This window comes from Serinus canaria, chromosome 22, assembly GCF_022539315.1.
Source record: "Serinus canaria isolate serCan28SL12 chromosome 22, serCan2020, whole genome shotgun sequence".
Classification (NCBI taxonomy): Eukaryota; Metazoa; Chordata; class Aves; order Passeriformes; family Fringillidae; genus Serinus; species Serinus canaria.
The window spans coordinates 294,844-321,314 of NC_066335.1; the positions used below are offsets into that span (position 1 = coordinate 294,844).

The window sequence follows — 26,471 nt, forward strand, 5'->3', positions numbered from 1 at the left end:
CCGGCCCCAATAGACCCCCGGAGGACCCCACACCGACCCCAAACCGGCCCCAATAGACCCCCCGAGGACCCTCCCCGCCCCCCCGGGTCACCGTCCCCAAACGCTGGGGGGATGCTGCCGCCAAGGCCCCCCCAGAACCCAGGGCGGGGCCGCCCCCCCACACCCCGGGGATGCCCCCCGGTGTCCCCCCCCCTCAGGACCCCCAGATTTTGCGGCTCGGAGCGCACCTGTCTCACCGGGCGGGGGGGCCGAGGCCAGGATAAACCCGGGGGGGCCGCGGTGACCCCCGGCCGCAGGGCCCGGGCAGCCCCCGGAGAAGGCGGGGGGGGGCTCTGGGGGGCTGGGCCAGGACCCCCCCCCCGCGTTCCCCCTCCCAGCATCGCCCCCCCCCATCCCCGCCTCCACCCGCGCCGCGCCCAGCGCCGCTGCGGCAGCCGCAGGGCGGGGGGGGAGCGAGAACCGGGCCGGGAACCGGGGCTGGAACCGGGCTGGGAACCGGGCGGGCCGCAGCATCACCCCCGCTCCGGGGGGAGGATGGGCTCGGGTACCAGCCGGGGATGAAGGCCCAGCACGGGGGGAGGGGTGGGATGCAGCCCCCCCCACCTGCATGCGGCCAGCCTGGGGGGGGAGGGGGGGGAGGGAACGGGGGGGGGTCACCCAGGCTCCCCCCAGGCCCCCCAAATCCCCCCTGCCCCGAGGGGCGCTGCGGCCGGGGGCTGCTGCCATCACCCACCTTCCTCCTCCTCCTCCTCCTCAGAGCATCCTGACAAAGGGCCGCCCCCCCCCCCCGCACACCACGCGTGTCCCCGCACCTCCCCCCGCCCCGCCCTCCCCCCGCACCCCCCCGGAACCCAATCCCTGCCCATAAACAGGGGGGACCCCCAAACCCCGCGCTCACACCTTCCCTTTGGATTGTGCAATTAATCGGGTTTATATTAATGACCATTAATAAGCCCTTACCGGGGGGCGTGGGGGAACTAATTACTAATAACAATTTCATAAATCAATTAATTACAGCGCTGTCTCGCCCCCCCCCCCCAACCTCTGCGTTTTAGGGGGGACAGAGCCCCTCCCCCCCCAATTTTGGGGGTGGGTTTTATGGGGTGCAGGGCTCCAGGACAGGAGCGTGACCCCAAAAATGGGGGCTGGAGCCTTGAACTTGGCGACCCCCCCCGGCCCCCCCGGACTTTTAGGGATGTCAGGAAACACCTGAAAAAAACAGAGAAAAAATATTGAATATTTTAGAATATTGGAATATTTGGAATATTTTGGGGGAAATTCCAGTCTCCCTTGTTTATGGCGGTGTTACCCAGATGCTCCCCCAAACCCGGACCCCATTGTGACCCCCCCCAGGATTTCTGTCCCCCCCCAGGTGCCCCCAAAGCCCCCCAGGTGCTCTGTCCCCCCTCCAGGTGGGGCTGACCCCCCCCCCCCATCCCGGTGCTCCCCCAAATTCCCGGGGTGCCCCCTCCCCCCCACTCACCGTGCCCTAGGCTGGGGGGTCCCCAGGGGCGCGGGGGGGCTCTGCCAGGCCAGGCTCAGGGTGCCCCCCGGCAGTGCCCCCCAACTCCTGCTCAGCACCGAGCTCCTGGGAAAAGGGGAATTAAAATATATATATCAGGATTGGGGGGTGTCCCCCAATAATAGCACCCCCCCCGTAATAACCCACCCAAAATAAATAAATCTAATTATTAAATTAATTCCGACCTCAAAAAACTCCAGCAGGAAAATCCCCACCGGGCCCCCAAATTACGGGGGGGGTCGTGGGTCAGTTTTGGGGCTTACCCTCCATAATAATCCAATTTTTTTTTTAATTTTTAAATTAATTCCAAGCTGAAAAATATCAAGAAAAATCCCATGACCCTCCCCAGGCCCCAACATTATAGGGGAATTTGGAAATGGAGGAGCAGGTTTGGGGTCTCACCTGGCAGCCCCACAGCAGCTGGGTGTTTCAGGGGGTTTGGGGGCAGTTTTAGGGTCAGGTTTGGGGTCTCACCTGGCAGCCCCACAGCAGCTGGATGTTTTAGGGGGTTTAGGGGCAGGTTTAGGGTCAGTTTTAGGGTCTCACCTGGCTGTCCCGCAGCAGTGGGGGTTTCAGGGGTTTGGGGTCAGTTTTAGGGTCAGGTTTGGGGTCTCACCTGGCTGTCCCGCAGCACGCCCCGCAGCAGCCGGATGTACTCGGCCGCCGCCCGCAGCGTGTCCGCCTTGCTGGGCCGGCGGTCCCGCGGCACCAGCGGCACCAGGGTCCGCAGCTGGGAGAAGCCACGGTTGAGGTTCCGGATCTGCGGGACCCAGAGGGACCCGGTCAGACACCCGGGGGGACCCCCTTAGAGACCCCAAAAGGGACCCCCAGGCTACCCCGGGAGCCCCGAGTCAGACCAGGATCAAACTGGGCTCTCTCAAGGTTAAACTGGGACCACCCCAGGGTCCATCTGGGCTCGGCAGGATTAAACCAGACCCGCCCATAACCAAAACTGGGGTCCCCCCCCCGAATTAAATCCCACCCCGGGATTGAACTGCCCCCGAGGGTTAAAGTGGGTCCCTCACAGAATCAAACTGGATTAAACTGGGACCTTGAAACCAGGATTAAACTGGGCTCACCAGGACTAAACACGACTCCCCCCCAATTAAACTGAGACCTCAGAATTAAACTGACCCCAGGACTAAACTGACCTGCCCAGGACTAAACCAGGCCCTCCTAAAACTCACCTGGGCCCCCCCAATTGAATCCACCCCTCAAACACGAGGTCCCCCCGCGGTGGCACCGCCGCTGTCCCTGGGTGTCCCCGTGATGTGACCCTGCCCCGGGCCGTCCTTTGGGGGCTCGGCGGGTTCGGGGTTTTTGGGGGGCTCACCCTCTGCCGCTCCTTGGCGTTGGCCGCCTGCCGCCGCTCCAGCACCTCGGCCGGGTCCCCGGTGGGCTCGTAGCCCCCGGCGGGGCCGCGGCGCAGGCGGACGATGGGCGCCGGCTGGGGCAGGGGCCCGAAGCGCTGCTGCAGGAGCGCCTCCAGCAACTCGGGGGGCGGCGTGGGCTGCGGGACCCCCGGGGGCTGCGGGACCCCTGATGGCTCCAGGACCTCTGAGGGCTCCAAGGGCTGCAGGACCCCCGGGGGCTCCAGGGGCTGCAGGACCCCCGGGGGCTGTGGGACCCCTGATGGCTCCAGGACCTCTGAGGGCTCCAAGGGCTGCAGGACCCCCGGGGGCTCCAGGACCTCTGAGGGCTCCAAGGGCTGCAGGACCCCCGGGGGCTCCAGGACCTCTGAGGGCTCCAAGGGCTGCAGGACCCCCGGGGGCTCCAGGATGTCTGAGGGCTCCAGGGGCTTTGAGACCCCTGAGGTCTCTGGGAGCCCCGAGGGTTCCAAGGGCTTTGAGACCCCTGAGGGCTTCGGGACCCCTGGAGGATCTGGGTCCCTTGAGGGCCCCGGGACCCCTGAGGGCTCCAGGGCCCCCGGCCACCCCCCAGCTCTGCTGGGCTCCCCCATCCCACCAAAGGACCCAGGCGGTGCCCCCTGAGCTGCCGCTCAAAAAGTGGAAATTTGATGAAAAAAGGGCCCTTAAATACCCGGGCTAACGAGGCACAGGTGGGACCCACCTGGGCCTGACGAGCTCTGGCTGTGCCTCACCCCCTGTCCCGGCCTGGTACCCCCAACATCCTCAGCCCTGGCTGTGCCTCAGTTTCCCCACTCACCACCCCACCATCCTCATCCCTGGCTGTGCCTCAGTTTCCCCTCTCCCCATCCCAGCCTGGTATCCACAAAGCCCTGAGCCCAAAAAGGCCCCCCAAAAGCGCACTGAGGGGTATTTGGGATGGTGATTTTTGGGGATGTTTGGGGATATTTGGGGATATTTGGGGATGTTTGGGGATGTTTGTGGTCCTGGCACCGAGGGGCTCCTGGCTGGGTGGGTTTGAGAGGCTTGGCGTGCTCCTGAAGCCCCTTTTGGGTGGGGAAGCAGCAGAAGGAGGTTTGGTGAGGCGGGCCTGGCTCGGTAGGTGGCGGTGTCAGTCCCTGACGGGCTGCAAAGCTCGGGGAGGCTGGGAATAAAAATGGAAATAAACCCGCCCTTTTTCCTCCAAAAAAGTCAGGTTATCCTTCGGGTTATCCGCCCTGTGGGGGTCCTCATCCACCCTCCGGAGTGGATTTCCCCTCCCGGGGCCCTCCGAGGGGCTCATCCCGGTGTTCCCGGGGGATCTGGGGGCTCCAGGGGGGCTCTGAGATGGGGGGAGGGGGGGGGCATGGACGTGTCCCCTGTGCCGGGCTGGGGCTGCCCTGCCTCAGTTTCCCCAAACCTGGAGTTCCCTGGACACCACCCCCAGCTGCTCCGGGGTCCTGGAGGTTCCTTCTGTGTCCATAAGGAGAGCGAGGGCGCAGAGCAAACTCCAAAGAAACCCCAAAATGGCCCTAAAATGAGAGGCAGGTGGAAGTTAATGCAGGTTTTCCCTAAGAACCTGGAAAACCCCAATTTCCTTCTCTTTAATGCCCCTTAATGAGCTTCCCTGTCCCGCAGCAGGCTCGGGATAATCCCATTATTCCTGCCTCCGATCTGGGCACAATTCTGGTGCCTGAGAAATCAATCTGTAAAGTCTGTAAAGTCACCCCAAAAAGGGGTCCGTGCCCCGCTGCTCACCTGGGATCACCCCGGGAGCTTCTGGGGGGGTTGAACCCCCCAGGTGGGGTTTGGGAAATGCTCCAGGTTCAACAGAGGGGATGAAATATTGAGGGGAGAATGAGGGCTGGGGTGGGGAAGGGGCTGGTGGAAATGGGGTTTGCAGGGGTCGCGGTTTTGGGGTTACAATAATCAGAATTTGGGGTTGTTTGGGATCGTGGTTGGCAGGGGTCACAGCTGTTAGTGACCTCGTTTTAGGGTTTATTGGGAATTGGGGTTATTAGGGGACACACTTATTGGGGTCACTGTTAATAGGGTTTGGGGTTATTAGGGGTTTGGTGTTCCAACAGGGGTTCCAATAGGGGTTCCAGTTTTAGGGGTTCCAATAGGGGTTCCAGTTTTAGGGGTTCCAGTTTTAGGGTTACAATAATTAGCATTTGGGGTTATCAGGGATCGTGGTTTTAAGGGGTCACACTCGTTAGGGCCCACATTTTTTATGGGTCACTATTTTTGGGGTCACTGTGGTGAGGGACCTCATTTTCAGTGTTTTGTGTTTTAGGGTGACAGCCCCGAGGGGACAGGGTGAGGAGGGGTCCCGGTGAGGGGGGGGGAGCTGGCAGGGTGCTGAACCCCAGAGGAGCACCCCCCAGACCCCAGACCCATTTTGGGAACTCTCTCCCCACCCCCCAGCTCAGCTCCCCTCCCTGAGCCCGGGCAGGGCTGGGAGCAGCTCCCCCTCCCTCCTGGGTGCTCCCCAAATCCGGGGGTCTCCGCCGCCCACCCCGCCCTGCCCAGTGACCCATCTGACACCTGACACCGAGACTGGGGCGGCCCTGGAAGGGCAGGGAAGGGCAGGGAAGGGCAGGGAAGGGGCACGGTGCCAGGGCTAACCTGGGCCCGGGGCAGCTGTTGGCACGGCATTAAACCCAATCTTTCCTGGCACGGTCCCAAACGTCCCGGGAGAGTTCGGTCCCTGCCAGGGCTGCCAGCCTCGTGCCAGCCTCGTGGTGCCCGGATGAAATGATAAAACATTTATGGGGAGTGAAATATTCCAAGGGTCCCAAACATCCCGGGAGGGTTTCGGTCCCTGCCAGGGCTGCCAGCCTCGTGCCAGCCTCGTGGTGCCCGGATGAAATGATAAAATATTTTATGGGGAGTAAAATATTCCAGAGGGGGTTTATGGAGATGTGGCAACGCCTGTGGTCACTTCCACCCCTCCATCCTCCTCCTCCTCGTGCTGCCAGGCACATCCCAGGGCACCTGCTCTGCTGGCATGTGTCCTGGCACCTCGGGCATCACTCACAGCTCCCCAAGGCCCAGCCTGGGCTGGCACTGGGATCCCCGTCCCGTTTCCAGCAGGTTCTGGGTGCCCAGGGGTGGGAAATGTGGGAGAGCAGGAATCCACGGGCACAGGGAGGCTCCTGGAGAGCTTCTGTCCTGTCACCAAAGTCATGAAATGCTCTCTCCTGCTGCTGTCCCTGCTGCTGGTGGCGCCAGCACCGCGATATCCCGGTGCCCTGCTGTGACACAGGGACAGCTCTGCTGCCTCAGTTTCCCCAGCTCGCCCCGAGCACTGAAGGGATATTGGGGGGGATTCCAGAGGCTGCTTTGCCCCTAAACCCAGCCCGGGGTTGGTGCTGCGGGATCTGAGGCTGGGGAGGTTCCCAGTGCAACGCCCTGGGGACACCCTGGGGACACCCTGGGGACATCCTGGGGGACATCCTGGGGGTCCCAGGGACACCCTGGGGACATCCTGGGGGACATCCTGGGGGTCCCAGGGACACCCTGGGGACGTCCTGGGGGATGTGTCCCAGGGGTATCCCAGGGGACATGGCCACCCTCCCACAGCCCAGGTGCTGGCTCCTCCTGCCCCCTTGTGAAGGGATTATTGATCCCCCTTGTGAAGGGATTATTGATCCCCCTTGTGAAGGGATTATTGATCCCCCTTGTGAAGGGATTATTGATCCCCCTTGTGAAGGGATTATTGATCCCCTTTATGAAGGGATTATTGATCCCCCCCTTATGAAGGGATTATTGATCCCCCTTGTGCTGAAGGGCTGGCGGTAGGAACTGTCCCGGCCACCCCCCGAGATTCCCGGGGGTCCCGGGCCGGGAAGGGGCCGGTCTCCCCGCGCCGTTCCCGGGTTATCCCTCGGGAGGGAGCACAAGAAAGGGATTTATCGGCACGGCGGGTTCGGGCAGGCAGAGCCGGGCATCGCTTGGAGCCCCTCCACCGCACCCCTCACCCCGGGGGACATTAAACAATCCTGGCTTGGGTAAATCCAAATTAGCACTGAAATCCCACTGGGGCTGGCTACAGCCGGGGCGGGCAGCGATGCCCAGCGCGGTTCGCTGGTTTCCTGGAGGCTCCCTGGAGGGAAGGGGATGCGGGGCCGGCCGGAGCGGGGGAACAAAGGTGGCTCTGTCCGTGCGGGTGAAGGAGCCTCTGTGCGAGCTGCGGGCGGCGCAGGGAGGATCCCAGCCCGCAGCAGCCGGAGTTTCCCGTCCGAGAAGAGGAATTTTTGGGGATAAAAGAAGTTCCCATGGGATGGAGGCGCTGCCAAAGCCCCGGCATGAGGCAGGTGGATGTGGGGACAGCTCGGGGTGGGGGTCCCCTGTCCCAGGGTCCGGGTGGGCCCTGGGCTGTCACCAGTGGCCATGGGATGGGATGGGGACAGGGATCAGGATGGGGCTGAAGCAGGAACAGGAACCAAGACAGAGATGGGATGGGAGCAGGTTTGAGATGGGAATGGAAACGGGGACAGGGCAGGGATGGGGATGGGATTGGGACAGGGATTGGGACAGGGATGAGATAGGGACAGGGATCAGGATGGGGACTCGGATGAGGACAGGGATGGGACCAAGGCTGGAGCCCAGCTCTGCCTTGCCCTGCCAGTTCACAGAGCACCCGACCAAGGGCTGGGGCTGAGCTCAGCACCTGGACGAAGATTTAGGTCTGATCTTAACCTTTAGCCCATCCAGGCAGTTCCTAAATCCAGCCTGGAGCCTGCTGCTCCCAAATCTGAGCTTTACCCCATCTCTCAAGCCCGTGTCTTTCTGTGATGGGAAAACCAGGGGCTGCAGCTCCATCCTCCTCCTCCCTGCCAGCAATTCCTGCCTTTCCCATCCCAGACAACCCTCCAACACGGACTGCTGGTGCTGCTGGGCCCTCCGAGCTGGATAATCTCCGTCAGAATGAATAAATGAATCGACCTTAACCCTCTTTGCCCGCAGCTCCTCTCCAGCAGCAGGGACAGCGTGCCCACTGTCACGTAGGGATGGACCCACGGAGCCCCGCGGTGGAGGAGGAGCCAGGCAGCCCTTTCCCCCTCTTTTCCCCCTCTTTTCCCCTCTTTTCCCCCCCATCCGGGTTTTTGGAATTCTCGGGGACTCTCAGAGCTCCTCCTGAGCACCGGGAGCCGTGGCAGATGCTGCGGATCCCCATTAAGCCTTTTGCCGGGTCAGAGCCTCGGGGGAGGCCACGTGTGCCCGCCCCACGTGTGCCCTCACACGCAGCACACATTTGCACACGCATGAGGAGCCTGCAGCAGGCTCGGGGCCGAGCGGCCTCGTTCCGCCTGGGGGCTCCCAGCCCCTCTCTCATCCATCCCACCCCGGCTGTGGGCACGGCTCTTCCTCCCGCTCCACGTTGTCATTACTGCACCACTCGTCCTGAAGGAATCACATTAGAGAAATTAGAGCTGGGTCCAGCTCCAATCCCTGCAATCAGCCGCTTCCTCTTCCCAAGGAACGTGGCCCTAAATGCCTATGGAGTGTTACAAGCCCATGTGGAGCTGGGGTGCCTTGGAAGGATTCCCATTGGGAGCTTTATTCCATGAAAGAAATTCCAAAACCAACTGAAAAACCTCAAATTAAAAAAAAAAATTACTTTATTTAGAGGAGCTGGTTGAGCAGAGCCCAGCTCCTCCTGTCCTTCCTTGACTAGGGCGTTATCTGGCCGATCAATGGAGTGTTGGGGATTATTTTCCCTGAATAAACTGATTTTACGGGACAGAAGGATGAGACAGGTCCCTCATTTTGCACAGACAGTCCCTTCCTTCATCCAGCCAGGCCGGCAGCAGATGGGGAAGGCAGACAGATGTGTCCAGCTATTTTTAGGCTCAAACGCTGCTTTAATTTCAACATGACCACAGAGAATTTGCCTTTTCAGGAGTAAAAAAAAAAAAGCTGGATCAGAGGGTGAATTGAAATGTAGGGCCAGCGACAGAGATTAATGGAATATCCTGGGTTGGAAGAGATCCACAAGGATCACTGAGTCCAAATCCTAAGACGCATCAGGTCACGATCTGGGGGTTGGACTGGAACGCCTGACAGGCTGGTGGTGGGTCCGGCAGGACTGGATCCTGCAGGAAAGGTGTCTGGTAGCGGCATTGCCTCGCCTCTGGCTTTGGTTGCTTCTCCCCCTCTTTCCTTTGAAACAAGGAGTTACAATTCCCTGAGCAGAAACACCAAACCCATGTAGATGGCCGCGTGGAAAGGGCTCCTGAGAGGAGCCGGAGCTGCTGGGGACTGGTTGGGAAAGCGGCGGGAGCGGGCAGACGGGTTGGGTAACTCCGGCCCCAGGGCTGCCGGGACCGGCTCTGCCAGCAGCGGGAGCGGAGCCGCTCCGGAGGGCCAGGACGTGCCACGGCCCTCGTAGGGCTCGGGGCCACCAGAGCCCGGCTGCGGGGAGGGATGGAGAGGGGATGGAGCAGGGATGGAGCTGGGATGGAGCAGAGATGGAGCCAGGATAGAGCCAGGATGGAGCAGGGATGGAGCTGGGATGGAGCAGGGATGGAGCGGGGATGGAGCAGGGGTGGAGCTGGGATGGAGCAGGGATGGAGCGGGGATGGAGCAGGGATGGAGCAGGGATGGAGCAGAGATGGAGCAGAGATGGAGCAGGGATGGAGCAGGGATGGAGCAGAGATGGAGCCGGGGTGGAGTTGGGATGGAGCAGGGATGGAGCAGAGATGGAGCAGGGATGGAGCCAGGATGGAGCAGGGATGGAGCAGGGATGGAGCAGAGATGGAGCAGGGATGGAGCCGGGATGGAGCCAGGATGGAGCAGGGATGGAGCAGGGATGGAGCAGGGATGGAGCAGGGATGGAGCTGGGATGGAGCAGAGATGGAGCCAGGATAGAGCCAGGATGGAGCAGGGATGGAGCTGGGATGGAGCAGGGATGGAGCAGAGATGGAGCAGGGATGGAGCTGGGATGGAGCAGGGATGGAGCAGAGATGGAGCAGGGATGGAGCAGGGATGGAGCAGGGATGGAGCAAGGATGGAGCAGGGATGGAGGTGAGAAGGAAGGAGGGATGGAGCCTGGCAGAGCCCAGCCCGAGGATGCTCCCGAGTGATGCTTCCCAAGGTTTTGGGGGAGCAGGGAGCACCCCCCGCCGTCCGTGTCTGCGCACGGGGAGCGGGACACGCGGGCGGAGCGGCGAGCGCCACGGGCAGCGGGTGATGGATGCGACCTGACGGGTGCACAGGGCCGCGCACGTTCACACGCATGTGACAGTGACAGCGCCGGGCACACCGGGGCGGAGCGGCGGCGGCGGGCACGGGCTGCGGGCACAGCCACGGACACACGGACACAGCCACAGACACACGGACACAGCCACGGACACACGGACACAGCCACGGACATACGGACACAGACTGCGGGCATGGGCAGACACACGGACTCAGTCACAGACACACAGACACACACACGGGCTGCGGGCACGGCCACGCGGGCTGTGATGCACCCCAGATCCAGCCCCCCACTAAACACCCTCACTGCACCCCCAGTGCTCCCCCACCCTCCAGTATCTCCCAGTATCCCCCAGTGTAGCCCCCAGGGCACTGCAGCCCTCCTGATGCCCCCCCCCTAGTGCAGGACCCCCGGCATACACCCAGCACATCCTCATCCCCCCTGTGCAACCCCAGTACCCCCCCAATGCACCCCCCGGTGCATCCCCAGCAGTGCATGCCCAGTGCACCCCCTGCCCCTTCGGTGCCCCCCAATTCACCCCTCCACTGCACCCGCACCCCAGTGCATTCCCAGTGCACCGCCCAATGCATTCCCAATGCACCGCCCAATGCATTCCCAGTGCACTCCCAATGCACTCGCAGTGCATTCCCAGTGCATTCCCAGTGCACTCCCAGTGCATTCCCAGTGCATTCCCTACCCCCAATGCACCCCTCCAGACCAGCCCCAGTGTCCCTCCAGTATCACCCCAATGTTCCCCCCAGTGTCCCCCCCAATGCCCCCTCCATGTGCCCTTGGTGCCCACCCAATGCACCGCCATTGTCCTCCCGGTGTCCCCCCAGTGCACCCCCAGTGTGCCCCCACTATAACCCCACTGCACCCCCAATATGACCCCAATGTCCCCCCTAGTGTCCCCCCAATATCACGCCAAAGCACCTCCGGCGTGCGCCCAGTATCACCCCAGTGTCCCCCAGTATCACCCCACTGTCCCCCCAGTGTCCCCCAGTATCACCCCACTGTCCCCCCGGGGTCCTCCCAGTATCACCCCATTCTCCCCTCAATGTCCCCCCTGTGTCCCCCCATTCTCCCCTCAATGTCCCCCCAGTGTCCCCCCATTATCGCCCCATTGTCCCCCCGGTGTCCCCTCGCCCCCCCCGCCGGTGCCAGGCCCCGCCCCTCCTCGCGCGCCGGGCACACACCCTCGCCTTTGGGCCAATGGGGGAGCGGCGGCGCGGCCACGTCATGGGCGCGGGGGAAGCTCCTCAATGAGCGCGATTGGCGCGGGGAGCGCGCGGCGCTGCCGGGGCCGCTCCGCTCCGACCGCTCCGAGCCGAGCCGAGCCGAGCCGAGCCGAGCCGAGCCGTGCCGAGCCGAGCCGAGCCGTGCCGAGCCGTGCCGCTCCCGCCATGATCGCATCGCACCTCCTCGCTTACTTCTTCACCGAGCTCAACCATGACCAGGCGCAGAAGGTGAGGGGGGTCCCGCGGGGGAAAGTGGGGAGCGGGAAAAGGGGAGAGGTGAAAAGGGGAAAGTGAAGAGGAAAAGGGGAAGGAAAAGGAGGGGGAAAGGAGAGGGGAGGAGAGAAAATGGGGGGAGAGAAAAAGGAAAGAAAAAAGAAAAGATGGGTAAAAGTAAAAACAAAAAAAAAAGGAGGGAAAAGGAGAAGGAGAGAGTGAAGAGGGAGAAAGAAGAGGGAAATAAAAGGGAAGGAAAGTGAAAAGGGAAATAAGTGGGGAAGGAAGAAGGATGAGGAAAAAAAGTTGAAAATAAAGTAAAAGGAAAGAGAAAAAAAGAAAAAAGCAGAAAAGGGATAAAGGAGAGGAAAGGAGTAAAAAGATCAAAAAGGAAGGGGGAAAGTGGAAAAAAAATGATAAGGGGGAAATGGGAAAAAAAAGGGGGGGTCCAGAACGGATAAAACTTTTTAAAGGGGAAGAGGAGGCGAGATAAGCGGGGAGCGGAGGGGCAGCGGGGCCGGGCGGAGGCCGCGGCGCTGCCGGCCGGGGCCGCGTGCGGTACGTGCCGCGGGACCCCGCGTGGCCGGGCGGCGAGGGGGAGGAGGAGGAGGAGGAGGAGGAGGAGGAGGAAGGGGGGATCTCCGCGCCTCTCTCTGCCCGCCGGAGCCGGGACCCCCGCGGCCGCCCCGCGCAGCACGTGTCGCCGTTCCCGCCGGCGCCGAGCATCCCCGGCAGCGGCTCCTCCGCTCCCCGCCGTGCCGGGGCAGCCAGCCGCAGCCCCCGCGGGCAGCGGGGTCAGCCCGGGCCACCAGCCCGGAGGTGGCACTTGTCCCCCGGGTCCCCTTCCCCACGCGGTGACCGCCGGCCCAGGGCGCACGTGTGCCCGCATCCCCGCACTGACAGGGGTGGAAAACGCATTCCCGTGTCTCGTTCCCTTAGTTTTGGGGTTCTGAGTCCCCGGTTTGGGGTCCGGAGCTCCCCGAGCCTGTTCCTGGAGTGCCGGGATGCTCGGGGTGTGGGTCACCCCCCGCCCGGAGCTCAGGCACAGGAAAAGCTCCAGCGTTCCTGCTCTCCATGGCTCCGGCCTTTGTCTGGCCAGGACAGCGCTTAGGCTGGGCTTAATAAATTATTCCCGGAGGAAAAATGCTGGTGGGAGAGAGCGCGGAGGCTCGGGCTGCCCCTGCAGCGCTCTGCTGGCATCTGGAGCAGGGCAGAGAGGAGTTGGGCTGTGATTCCTGACTCTGGGATTTGCTGCTCCGAGTGTGAGGCGGTCGGGATTTGCAAAAATCGCCGTAAAAAAACCTCTGGGAAATGCTTGGAGAGACCCGGGATAACCCTGGAGATGCTCGCGGGGAAGTGAAACTTGCCACGTTGGCCCTTCACCGGGCTTAGATAGGAAGGAAACCGAGGCAGAACTTTAAAAAAAAAAAAAAAAAAAGAAGAAGAAGAAAAGAAAGCAAAAACTAACCCCAACCTAAACAAAGCGCAGGGAAAACTTCCCAAGGCAAAGCGATCCGCAAGGAAATACGGGCTCGGCTTCTCCCTGCGCCCGCCGCTGGCCCCGGGGTTGTGCAACAGCCACATCCAGGGTAGGACGGGGCTGTGTTGTGTAACCCCGGCAGAAATAGGCCAGCGGCACAGCCCGGCCCGCTCCGGGCTGCTCACGCCTTCCTTATCGGGAATGGCTGGGGAAAGCTGGCATGGAGGGATCTCCTTTCCCACCCAGCGGAGCCTCAGGAACCGGCTCCGTGCTCCCCACGCCTCCCAAACCCAAATTGAAAAAGGTTGTTGAGATGTGAGGGAGGGAAAAAAAATATCCAGGAGCCGCTGGCCGGAGCTGGGGATCCTGTGGGACATGGCACTGCCCTCTGGATTTTCTGGGATATTTTTAAACAAATTCCCGTGAATCCTTCCATGAGGCAGAGCTGGGGGAGAGCACGGAGCCCAGCTGGGCTCAGGGAGAGGGGGGAGAAGCCAGCTGTCTGACCTGGCTGCTTCCACCGTGGCTGCAGAAATCATTCCTAGCTCGTGGAGCTCCCCAGGCAAAGGGAGAAGCCAGGGAGTCCCCAGCCCAGGGAGGTGGAGGGGGTGACATTCTTGGAAAGCTGTGATTTGTTTGGTTAGGTCTTCTTATCAACGCCTGTATTTGGGGGAAAAGATTGTAGGTGGTAGCCTGGGATGTGTTTTCCCTTTGGATCAGGGAGAAAAGGAGCTCAGCTGGGGTAAAAAACTGCCTTTTCCAATAGCTCTGGTTTGTGTCCACCTCAAGGCCTTCAAAATAGCCTCAAAAATGGGATTTTTCTTCCCATTCTTGCCATGGAGCAGCTTTACCTGCTCTGCCACCCATCTGGGGGCATGTTACCTTCCTCCCCAGCTCCTGCCTGGAAAGTGGGTTGTCCAGACTTATCTAACCCCCAGGGGATTGTGCAAACTTTAATTAACCTCGGCAGCAGCGTCCTTTGAGATCCCAGCTTGAAAGTTTGCCGCTGCTGCCCCTCGTTCCCCGGGATGTGCCAGCTCACCCTGGCCTTCCTCATCCTCACCCTCATCCCTCAGCCCCGTCACGGGAGGGGGGCTGAGCGTCTCCTCTCCCCCATCCCTCCTTCAAGAGGGGAAAAATGGGGATGGAATTGATTCCCCTGCGTTTGGAAAATGCAGGAAAGCAGGGGCAGGTTTTCCTTGTTTTAGTTTTTTGGGGTTTTTTGTTAAATTTTTCCTTTGCCCAGGAATTAGTTTTACCCAGCTGATTCCTCCCTGCTGGCTGCCTCCGTGGGTATGGGAGGGGCACCTTTGGCAAATTCCTGGAAAACCAACTTAACATCTTCCCCTGGGGCTGCCCAGGTCGGTGGCAGGAGCCAAGGTCAGGGGCAGGACAGCCTGTCCCACCCTGGGGAAGCCATCCTGAGCCTCCTTCCCCACCAGAGCTACCCAGCCTCAGTTTCCCCCAACAGGGGGATGCTCCCACCATCCCAGGGGGCTCCTGGGGGCAGAGGGGCTTTGCCATCCAGCATCCCCAAGACCCTGTGGGTTTAAGGAGGACCATGAGGGGCAGGAACAGCAGCAGCTGGATGTCTCCAGCTGCAGAACTGGAGGGCAGAGCGTTTTCTGCCTGAACTGGGTTTTTCTGGGGCTCTGGGGCAGCAGGGTCACCTGAGGATGGGCTGGTGGATGCTCCCTGGTGTCACTTCCTCACCATCAGCACCCGGCTCCACCTCCAGCGTGGATCCAGCTGCTGGCCCGGGGCTGAGGATGAGGAGGAACCGGCCGAGCAGGAAACATCTGACTCACCCGGCTGAGGATGAGGATGACTCCGGGCGTGTGTCATCCCAGGAGGGAGGGAGGGAGGGCACACGTGGGCTTGGAGCCGGCCTGGAAGGACGTGGGTGCCAGCAGGGCCGGGGCTGGGGAGGGTGGGGGCAGCCCAGCATCACCCCTGTGTCACCCGGGGGAGGTCGGGCAAGGGGACGAGCCGGTTCCCTGCCCTGAGTCACCCGGGGTGGGAAACAGGGACAGGCATGGGCAGCACAGCAGGGACTGGGGGTGTGCAGCAGGGAATCAATCCTTCAGGCCCTCCCCCTGCTCCCTCTGCCTGCCTTTCCCCAAATTCATCACCTCCCACCAGGGATTTGGGTGGGTGGTGCTCGCACAGCATCCCCCTCCCAGGGAGCCAGCATCCCCTCAGACTTCAGGGATCCCTGCAGAACGGCAGGCTTCAAGTTAAAAACTGGGATGGGGAGGGAAGTCATTTAAAGAAAATATAATTCCCAGCACAAGTTTCCCTGGAGAGAGGGCTGACAGCGCATGCTGTGGGTTTGGGGTGTTGCAGCCTTCCCCAGATTTGATCACTGCTCCCTCATCCTGCAGTCAATCTGTCCAGGAAGCAGCCACCCTCTCCCAGTGCTCTGCTTTTGCTCCAAAACCTGCTGGAATCAGTCACATCCAGCTGAAAACTGCAGCAGGAGGTGCTGAGGGATGGGGAGCACGTGCTCCCTCCAGCTTCCTGGCAGCCACGTGGCTCTGGGACCGGCTTCAGAGCAAAATGAAAACAAAAGGCAAACAGCTTCCTTTTTCTCAGAACCGGGGTCACGAGTGGGAAAGATGTGTTTGGGACCCACAGGAACAAAGCTGCCTTCCCTTTTCCTTCCCGCTGCGTGCCAGGAGCCCTGTCACCCTCAGCAGCCCTGCCCCACGTCCCCAGGAGGTGAGGCTGGAAATAAAAGCTGGGTTTTTGGGGTGCTTTGAGCTGGGCTTGGCTCAGCCAGGTCCCCCATCAGCAGAATTTGGGCAGGCTGAGGTTTCCCAGCGGTGGCCGTGCAGCCGGGGCAGGCGACCCTGGGCACCTCTCCAGCATCCGGCATGGAAATGAGCTGAACCTTGGAGACAGCCTTGAGCCAGGAGATGGGGATTTGCTGGGGTTTGGCTCAAAAACGTGGCATTGAGCTCATTACACCCACAGCTCCTCCGTGATCCGCAGCTTTAACGCGGTGTCCTGGGCTGGGGCATGCCCGGCGCTCCCCGGCTTCCCTCCTTCCTTCCCCCTTCACTTTGTTTGCATTTCCTCGAGGAAACGCCGCTGTTCAGGCTGGAACCTTTCCAGAAACTCAATTGCCCCCTTCAGGATCCTAACCTAGTGACTCTGTTTGTTTGGAATTGGCAGCCTGACCTGAACTATCCCGTGCTCTTCAGAAGCCCTAAGCAGCTGAGAAGGGGTTGTGTGCTGAGAGATGCTCAGACTCTGGCTCTGCAGGCTGAATTGCCCATTTTATCCCATCTTTGTCACAGTTTGAGGGGTGCTCCTGGGGTGACCAGCCAGGCCACGGGGCTGGGGAGTTTTGGGGAGGCCAGTGGCCATGGCTGTTCCTTGGTGGGGCCAGGGTGGATTCCTTGGGAAGGAGCCCTGCTGTGTGCCCTGACCTGCTTTAGCTGCCAAGTGGGGTGAGATCCACCTTGGGAGAAGATGATCCAGGTTTTAAGGGCTTTGGAGATTAGGGGGAGGTCACCCTGCTCCTCGGGCTGAGGTTATCCTGGCGTGCTGCAGCCTGGAGGACATGGGGGACGTGCTGGGCAGGGCCTGGTCTGGGGGAAGGGGCTGAAGCCCCAGGGGGCTTTCCCTGTTCTGGGATTTTTGGGTGGGGGGTCTTCACTGCTGTGGAGCTCCCAGAGCAGCCAGCTTCTCTGGGATGAGCACTGTCTGCTCTGGGCTGATGGCATGGGCTGATAACCCTGGGGACAACCCTTGGCACAGCTCAAGGGGAGGTTTCCCACCCTGGGGCTGGCATGGAGCAGAGCTCCAGCCCCAGAGCCGCCTCCTGACCAGGTAACTGGGGCTTACTGGTTCCAGTGAGCAGAGCTCCAGCCCAGAGCCGCCTCCTGACCAGGTAACTGGGGCTTACTGGTGCCAGTGAGCAGAGCCCCAGAGCCACCTCCTGACCAGGTAACTGGGGCTTACTGGTGCCAGGGAACAGAGCCTCAGCACACGGCAGGGAATTTTCGGCAGGTGAAAGCAAACAGGAGGGGAGGGAGGAGGGTGTTTGACTTCCTGCTGGATCAGGAGAGGCTGGCTGACACCTGGCAGCAGGAAATCTCCAGGTTTCCTTCTCCTTGGCCTTTCCCTCCTGTTTAGCTCCTGATTTTGGGAAGGAGCTGGAAGCACCAGGAGAAGGGGGGAGGAGGTTTTCCTCAGAGCATGCTGCTCCTCAGGGGGTGCAGCATCACTCCTGGAATGTGCTGGGCTGGGCTTTCCCCCGTCCCCTGACCTCACAGAGGAAGAAATCTCAGCTCCCAAATTTCCAGCAGAGCTCAGGGTGGGGGGAAAAAAGGATGTGCTGGAGCCCAGGCAGCCAAAACCGCAGCAGGGCTGCTGTGTCCAGCCCCGGGTGGGATGGCACGTCCCTGAGCGAGGTCACCCTGGCCCTGGTGCAATTAGTTGCCCACAAAATGCCCATTTCCTGCAGCTCAGCCCCATAAAGCTCAGCCCGGGCCCGGTTCCGGTGACCCGGCCATACGTGCCTGCAGACAGGTGAGCACACGGGGTGGAGTTTTCCTCCTTGACTTCTCAGGGCTTGCAGCTGCCCTTTAATTAGTGCTGAGTGGAGCTAATTGGAGCAGGGCACGGTCTGGGAGCGGGCAGTGTGGGCCTCTCCCGCTCCCTGCTCCGGCCAGGCTGCCCGGTGCTGCTGCTGCCTGGGGAGGAGCCTTTCCACCCCTTCCCTGCAGGACAGGATGCTTCCATGCCATTTTTAGAAGTGTTCTCCACACCATCAGCTCAGGGGTAGGACAATTTCCAGGAACAGGGGTGGGATGGGTTCCTTCCCTCTCCGGCCACGCGCTTGTGTCATTCCAGCCCTGCTTGTGTCACTCCAGCTCCTGCTGCTGTCACCCCGGCGGGTTTGCTCCAGGCTGTTGAGTGGCTCTGGGCTCCCGGGGTGATCTCAGCAATGACAGGGCCGTGCATTCCTGCCCAGCATCCCCGGTGCAGGAAGGGGCCCTGGGGGTCAAGGTCAAGGTGCGTTGGTGCCGTGCAGTGGGAAGGGCTTTGCACCTGGAGAACCTCCTGACTCACCCCTGAGCTGGGGCTCCTGCTGCTGCAGCAACCTGGCTGAGCGGGAAGGAGCTGCAGGAGCAGCTTGTGGGTCAGCATTCCCAGCTGGCAGAGCCTGGGCAGGGATGCAGGGTGGCCTTGGCAAGGGGCAGGAGCAGGGGTGGGTGATGCCTGGCATGAGCAATCCCAGCCAAGCTGCTGTGTCCTGCCCTTTGGGATGGGTCAGAGCCTGCTCCAGCTCCCTGTGTCCACCCAGCAGCCTCGGGAGGGGCTGGATGCTGTCCTGGGCTGTCCTGTGCCCCTGTGCCCAGCCCTGTGCCTGGGCTGTCCTGTGCCCCTGTGCCCAGCCCTGTGCCCCTGTCCCCAGCCCTGTGCCTGGGCTGTCCTGTGCCTCACCCCTGTGCCGTCCTGTGCCCCTGTGCCCAGCCCTGTGCCTCACCCCTGGGCTGTGTCTGCCCCTTGCAGGTGGACAAGTACCTGTACCACATGCGGCTCTCGGATGAGACCCTGCTGGAGGTGTCCCAGCGCTTCGAGAAGGAGATGGAGAAGGGGCTGGGGGCAGACACCAACCCCACGGCCTCCGTGAAGATGCTGCCCACCTTCGTCAGGTCCACCCCGGACGGGACAGGTACGTGGGGCCAGAGGGAGGGCTGGGCACACCCGTCCTCCTGGCACTGCCGCTGCAGGGGTGGCACTGCCACCCGGGGCCACCTTCGCTGCTGGGGCTGAGTGTGGGGACAGGCCTGGCTCCCTGCTCCGTGCTGGGGCTGGAGGGGATCCCAGTTCCTGCTGGCAGGAGGGAGGAGAGAGGGGGGGAGGAGGGAGGGAAGCCGCCCTCGCGTGCCCTTGCTGGCAGGACAGAGACAGTCACGGGTCCGGCTCATCAGATTTCATGAGCAGCAGTGCCAGCACTGTCTGAGTGCCACAGGGCCCTGGGCACAGCAGGGCCCTCACAATGTGGCCTTTCTGCCTCTCCCCGAGCTGCCCAGGCCACGCTCCAGCCAGGCACATCCTCCTCTCCTGCTCCCTCGGGCATCCCCATGGGAAAGTTCCTGTTCCCCCTCCCAGCCTGGTGTTCTGGGAAGGAGCTTGTCTCCATCCCTGCAGCATCACCCTCCAAGTGCTTGGTCCTGGCTGCTCCAGACCCACAGCTGGGCTGGCAGCAGCCGTGGAGGGCCCCGGGGGTGGTTGGCTGTGCTGGATGCAGTTACTCAGAGCTGGGCTTGCCCTGGTGCCAGCTCCTGCCCGGGGATCTGGGCAAAGCCTCGGTGCCAGGGGCTGCTGGTGAGGTGCACAAAGAGGGACAGAGCCCAAACCCCTCATGGCTGCTGGCTGGCAGCTCCCTGGGGACAGGGACAGAAGGGACAGAGCCATGGAATGGTCTGGGCAGGAAAAGCCCTAAGTTGGTCAAATCCAACCAATCCATCCCTGCCCCAGGTGCCACATCCACAGAGCTGCTAAATCCCCCCAGGGATGGGCACTCCAGCACTGCCCTGGGCAGCTGTGCCAGGCCTGGGCTGCCTTTCCATGAAGGAATTTCCCCAACAATTTAAGTGTTGTATAAACTTCAAACTTCCAGTGTGAAACCATTCCCCTGTCTCTCACTGCAGCCCTTCCCCCTGAGCCCCTCTACTCCTCGAAGCACTCCCTGATCCTGGCCCCCCAGCTGCACCTACACCCAAAAGCTGGACCTGGCTGCCTGCCCTGGGATTGAGATTCCCATCTATTTAAATGTTGGAGGATATTTTTAATTACAGGCACGGCCAGGAGCCGCCCCTGGGCACGGGAACTGGTGCAGCCAAAGGTGCTGGGTGCAGGTGGAGCGTGTGTCAGCACTTCCAGCACCCTGACCCGCCTCTGGGAGAGGGAGCAATCCCTCCCCGTGCCCTTACAAGACAGATCCTTGGCTCCCTTCCCTGTTTCCAGCTTCTCCAGTGCCCCAGCTGGCATTTCTCACCCGGGGCAGGGGGGGAAAGAGGAGCAGCAGCATGGAAAATGTCACATGAGAGGGATGCTGGGGCAGTCACGGCCCTGCAGCTGCCCAGGGGCTGGAAAATGAGGGAGTTTGGAGCAAATCCCAGGGAAAGGAGAGCTGGGATTCCTGTCCAGCTGGGGCTGGATCCAGCCTCTGAGTGGCATCCCTTGGGTTTTGGGCAGGGGGCAAGTCAGGGCTGGGGGCTTGGTGCCAGATCCTGGCAGCAGCTGGGGAGGATCTCACTGCCCAGGGCCATGTCCTTCCTCCTTCCCTCTTTTTAAAGCTCCTGGGCAAAGTCTGGCCTGGGCTGGGCACCTGTGCCAGGTGCCAGGAGCTGCTCCCAGCCCAAGGAGGGGTTATTCTCTGCTCCAGCCCTGCTCTGAGCTGGTGCTGCTGCCACAGGGCTCCCAAGCACCCAGCTGTGCAATGTCCCTGTCCTCCCTCCCCTGCCCGGTGTCTCTGGGTGGGATTAGACCCCGTTTAATGCCCAGCTCCAGGGGGATGAGAGGGGCTTATGGAAATACAAGGTCACACCTGCAGGTTAAGCCAAAGCCCAGCCCTGGCTCTGGGGGGGGGTTTGCCATTCCAGTCTGGGGAGATAGAGGGGGGAATTCTGATTTGAAAGCAGAAGCTCTTCTCAAATCAACTTTCAGTGCTTTGCTTGGCTCTGGCTCCCACTGGAACAGCACCATGCCCTGCTGGCAGCGAGGGGATGGGGAGGCAGATCCCAAATAAGCTTCTCCTTGGAGCCCAGTGACTCTCCCAGGGGCCTTGCCTGCTCAGCACCCTCCTCCTGCTCCACTCCTGGTGTTCCCAGGCTGTTCTGGGTGCCCAGGTTTCCTCCTCCACAGTGGGGTTGGTTTGAGGATCCTGTGCTGAGCCCCAGCAGCTGCTGACCCCAGCCTGGAGCTCTCAGGAGGATGCTGCAGGATTTGTGGGATATCCAAAGGATGGCTCTTGGCAGCACCTTTCCCTTGCCTGGGGGGCTCAGCTCTTTCCCTGCTCGTGTGGCGCAGAGCCCTGAAAGGCTGGGAAGAAAAGGCTGTTTTCATGCCCAGAAAACATGGTGGGGGGGTTAGCACATCCCAGCAAGGCTTCCCGAGGAAGTTGTGTCTGCCTGGAGGGTTCAAGGCCAGGCTGGATGGGCCACAGGTCCAGTGGAAGGGCAGGGAGTGGAACTGAGTGCTCCTGGGGTCCCTTCCCATTCCCTGGAGGGAGGGAAGGGAGGGAGGGAGGCTGCAGTGGAAATGCCAGGGTCTGCAGCTCCACCTTCTCCTGCAGCTCCCTGGCCAAGTCTGGGCCTCCCAGCGTTTCCTCTTCCTCTTATTTTTCACCAATCCACTTTGCCAGAGGATTCCCGGGCGGTGGAGTTGGGTTGGAAGCCTTGAGGGGGGGGGATCCCTGGGGTGAGCAGCCTCTGAGGTGCTGGGACACGACCCCACACACCAGGAGCACACCAGGCTCTCCAGGCACTCAGCTCTCAGCCTTTGCCAAGAGCAAACAGCCCCTGGGGCCAGGGCTCTGTGTTTGCTGTTTGGCTTGTGGGCTCAGCACCAGGGCTGATACCTTATCACAGGACCTGGGAGCCCAAATGGGGGGCAGTGCCCACACCTGGCACCCACCACGTGCTCCAGGCATGGCTGGGAATTTCCCAAGGGAGCCTTGGCTGCCCTGTTCCTCCTGCAAAGCAGATCCACCCAGGAATTCCCAGGAATTTCCCCCAAACTGCTTTTTTCTGGGATCCTCCTGGGTTACCTCCAAGGAGCTGAGACCCTGTGCCCCTCTTGGCTGCAGTGCCCTGGATTTGTCACCCCCCTGAGGTGCTCTCCGTGCCCTCAGTGCCAATGGCCAGGGAGCTGTGACCTGTGTGAGGGGCAGGTGCTGTGATGGCTCTGTGCTCCGTGGTGGTGGCCCTGTGCTCCCTGGTGATAGCCCTGTGCTCCCTGGTGCTGTGATGGCTCTGTGCTCCTCAGGGATGGGATGCTCTGACCCCTCTTTGGTGCTGTGATGGCCCTGTGCTCCCTGGTGATGGCTCTGTGCTCCTTGGTGATGGCCCTGTGCTCCTTGGTGATGGCCCTGTACTCCTTGGTGGTGGCCCTGAGCTCCCTGGTGGTGGCCCTGTGCTCCCTGGTGATGGCTCTGTGGTGCTTTGATGCTCTCTGCTCCTCGGTGCTGTGATGCTCTGACCCCTCTTTGGTGCTGTTCTGCCCCCAAGGGGCTGCACGGACCCCCGGGTGCCCTCCCCGTCTCTGTGCCCGGCTCTGACCCCACACACCCCACACACCCCACACACCCCACACACCCCACACACCCCACACACCCCACACACCCCTCGTTCATTCCCATTCCCTGGTGCCCCTTCCATGGCCCTTTCCCTTCCCTGGAGCTGCTCCAGCTCCAGCCGGGGCCGTTCCCTGAGCCCGATGGAGCCGGGCTGGCCCAGGCTGGTCCCCGTCCCTGTCCCTATCCCTATCCCTGTCCCTCTCCGTGCCACTGGAGCCGGGCTGGCCCTGCTGTTTCCCGTCCCCATCCCCGTCCCTTCACCGCCGTCCCGTCCGTCCCGTCCCTGTCCCGTCCCTGCCGTCCCTGTCCTACCCATCCCGTCCCTGTCCCCGTCCCCGTCCCCGTCCCTGTCCCGTCCCGTCCCATCCCCGTCCCTATCCCCGTCCCGTCCCTATCCCCGTCCCGTCCCTGTCCATGTCCCGTCCTGTCCGTCCCGTCCCTGTCCTGTCCCCGTCCCTGTCCCGTCCCGTCCCGTCCCTGTCCCTGTCCAGCCCTGTCCCTGTCCCTGTCCCCATCCCGTCCCGTCCCTGTCCCTGTCCAGACCTGTCCCCGTCCTGTCCCCGTCCCCGTCCCCGTCCGTCCCCGTCCCCGTCCCCGTCCCTGTCCCACCCTGTCCCTGTCCCTGTCCTGTCCCTGTCCCCGTCCCCGTCCCCGTCCCCGTCCCCGTCCCCGTCCCTGTCCCCGTCCGTCCCCGTCCCGTCCCTGTCCCGTCCCTGTCCCGTCCCTGTCCCCGTCCCGTCCCGTCCCTGTCCTGTCCCAGCCCTGTCCCCGTCCCTGTCCCCGTCCCTGTCCCTGTCCCTGTCCCTGTCCCTGTCCCTGTCCCTGTCCCCGTCCCCGTCCCTGTCCCCGTCCCTGTCCCTGTCCCTGTCCCTGTCCCTGTCCCTGTCCCCGTCCCTGTCCCCGTCCCTGTCCCCGTCCCTGTCCCTGTCCCTGTCCCTATCCCTATCCCTGTCCCTGTCCCCCGTCCCCGTCCCCGTCCCTGTCCCCGTCCCCGTCCCCATCCCCGTCCCTATCCCCGTCCCCGTCCCTATCCCCGTCCCCGTCCCTGTCCCTGTCCCCGTCCCTGTCCCCGTCCCCGTCCCTGTCCCTGTCCCCGTCCCTGTCCCCGTCCCCGTCCCCGTCCCTGTCCCTGTCCCAGTCCCTGTCCCTGTCCCTGTCCCCATCCCCGTCCCCGTCCCTGTCCCTGTCCCTGTCCCCGTCCCTGTCCCCGTCCCCGTCCCCGTCCCCGTCCCCGTCCCCGTCCCCGTCCCTGTCCCAGCCCTGTCCCTGTCCCTGTCCCTGTCCCTGTCCCTGTCCCCGTCCCTGTCCCTGTCCCCGTCCCTGTCCCCGTCCCTGTCCCCGTCCCGTCCTGTCCCGTCCTGTCCCGTCCTGCCGTCCCCGTCCCCGTCCCGTCCCTGTCCAGCCTGTCCGTCCTGTCCCCGTCCTGTCCTGTCCCTGTCCCTGTCCCGTCCCTGTCCCTGTCCCGTCCCGTCCCTGTCCCAGCCCTGTCCCTGCCCTGTCCTGTCCCTGTCCCTGTCCCTGTCCCTGTCCCTGTCCCTGTCCCCGTCCCTGTCCCCGTCCCTGTCCCTGTCCCTGTCCCTGTCCCTGCATACCAATGCCCCGCGGGTTTTGTTCCCTTTGTGCCGCACAGAGCGGCCCCGCCCCGGCAGCCAGCGCAGCACATTCGGGGCTCCGGGTGCTGAGAGAGGCTTTCCCCGGCCCCTCCACCCCAAAGAGCCAGCTGGGCACTTTCCCTGCCCCCGGCAGGCGGGAGGGGACGGGGACAGCCCTGGGGCTGCCCTCCGAGGAGCCTTGTGGGAGCCCTGGGCATTTGAGATGTTCTGACCCCCAGGAGAGCTCTGCACTGACCTGAGGCTGTGAGAGCCTTCCAAAACTGAGTGACAGCCCTGGGATTGAGGGTGTGGAGTTTGGCTAGAAGTGTGTGATAGCACAGGGTGGGAAACTTGGAGTTTAAGGGTTTAGAATATAGTAATAGATTTATCAGGCAAGATGGAGGTTTTAGGGTGGAAGTTGGTCCTCCTTCTTCCCCTTCCTCTTCCCCTTCTTCCCCTTCTTCCCCTTTTTCCTCTTCTCCTCCTCGGGTTTGGGTGGTTTTGTGTAATTGGATAAAAAAGTCCCCATTGTGGCCGTGGGTGGTTGGTTATTGTGTTAAAAGTAAAGATAATTAAAGTGTCATTTCTTAATTGGACAGTTTATCCTTAAAAGGCCTTGGAGAGGGAGAGACAGGGCTCCACTTTGGGTTTGTTGGAGTGCTGCAGAGCTCAGGGTCTGTGAGAGTATAACATAGATAAGAGCCAATAAACATCTGAGCCCAACAAGAAATTCTGTCTTGCACGTTTAATCCCAGCCCTGGCCAAAAAAGAAGCAAAGGTTCCACAGCAGCTCTCCCTGGAGAAGGCAGCAGCGAGGCCCCAAAGCTCTTTGGGATCCTCTCCCTCCCTGGTTTCCTGCTGCCACATGCCAGGAGTGAGTGGCATTCCTGGGGCAGGGAGGGAGCCTGAGCACCAGGGATTTTAGTACAGCACAAGCTGGGCCAGGCTGAGGAGTCCCCACAGCTGCCACCAGGGTTTGACCCTCGGGATGGAGGTTTGGGAGCTCCCAGGAGCACCAGCAGGGTCAGGAATGGCTCTGCTGCCTTCCCTTCCTCCTGAGGGAGCCTGAGGCTGCAGCTCGTCTGCCCTCACATCCCTGCTGGTCTGGGCTTTTCGGGGGGCTGGTGGGATTCATGCCCCAAACATCTGGATCTGCCTCAGGGCTGCTCAGAATATTGATCCTCTGTGGGGGCAGAGGAGGGGCAGGGAATGCAGCAGCTGCTCCAGTGAAACACCGAGAAAATATAATAATGGGCAAAATACTGAAATATAATAAAAAATCTGACCTTCTCCTGGTTCCTGGGGGGGTGGTGACCTCGGGACCCTCCAAGCTAACGGGCTGTCCTTGTCCTGGCCCCGCAGAGGACGGGGATTTCCTGGCTCTGGACCTGGGAGGCACCAACTTCCGAGTGCTGCGGGTGAAGGTGTCGGACAACGGGCTGCGCAAGGTGGAGATGGAGAACCAGATCTACGCCATCCCCGAGGAGCTGATGAGGGGCAGCGGGGTCCAGGTGGGCTCCTGGGGGGCTCCTGGCCCAGGGGATCCTGCTGGGAATCCCTGGCAGCGAGCACTGGCCATGAGGGATGTGGCATCCCCTCAAGTGGGGCCTTTTGTCACTCTTGACCTTTTTTCCAGCTTTTCGACCACATTGCTGAGTGTTTGGCCAACTTCCTGGACAAGCTGCAAATCAAAGACAAGAAGCTCCCCCTTGGCTTCACCTTCTCCTTCCCGTGCCACCAGACCAAGCTGGACGAGGTGGGTGAGGGGCTGAGCTCTCCCTCTGGGTTCCACACCAATTTAAGCTCAGCCTGTTAATTAGGCTCGTTGATTTTGGGTCGGGTGACCTTTCCTGAAGGGCCACATCTCTCGTCCCTGTAAAGCCATTTCTGGGTGCAGGGGCTCAGGAACAGCCCTGTCCTTTTGTTTTTGTGAATATTTTTTGTCGGTGCAGTGACTCAGGGGCTGCCGGGTCAGGGACACGGAGGGTGGGATATTCCTTCAGGGAATGCAGAGCTGGCATCACTTCCCAATAACCCTGCTTGGCCTCTTCTCCCAGCACACTATAAACCCCCTGTTCAGAAGAAAATTCATGTTTGACAAGGATGTGTGCCAGATTGCCTTCTTAAAAGCTGTTTGATGACAACAGGTGGTGTTGGAGCTCCTGTTCTAAGCACACCTGGCCAGGTTTTCCTAGGGGAAAGGGACCTTAAGGGCCATTCAGAGCAGGGACACATGGCACTGTCCCAGGCTGCTCCAAGCCCTGTCCAGCCTGGCCTTGGGCACTTCAGGGATCCAGGAGCAGCCACAGCCGCTCTGGGCAATCCTGGGTTTCTGGATTTCCCCATAATTATCTTGAGGCTTTTCCAGCTACCACCCCTCCCTCTGTGACCTTTGACAGGGTCCTGTGTGCCAGGGTCACCGTGGGTGCCAGCAGGGCGTGGTGCTGGCAGAGCCAGGGCTGTGTCCTGGCAGCTGCAGGGCTCTGGGGGGGGATGTTTCTGTGGCATGGCTCCATGGAGAGCAGCTTCTTCACCAGAGCTGCAGCCAGACGTG

General features: G+C 61.7%; 1 protein-coding gene across 1 annotated transcript in view; it reads left to right on the forward strand.

Moving 5' to 3' along the window:
- Window positions 1-11,324: 11,324 nt before the first annotated feature.
- The window catches only part of LOC103822724 (hexokinase-2), a 31,287-nt gene continuing 16,140 nt past the window's right edge, over window positions 11,325-26,471 (forward strand). The window contains exons 1-4 of the mRNA XM_050983094.1: window positions 11,325-11,541; window positions 18,533-18,695; window positions 25,280-25,428; window positions 25,554-25,673. Of these exons, the coding sequence (XP_050839051.1) occupies window positions 11,338-11,541; window positions 18,533-18,695; window positions 25,280-25,428; window positions 25,554-25,673 (636 nt within the window). The 5' untranslated portion in view covers window positions 11,325-11,337. The remainder of the gene's footprint in view (window positions 11,542-18,532; window positions 18,696-25,279; window positions 25,429-25,553; window positions 25,674-26,471) is intronic.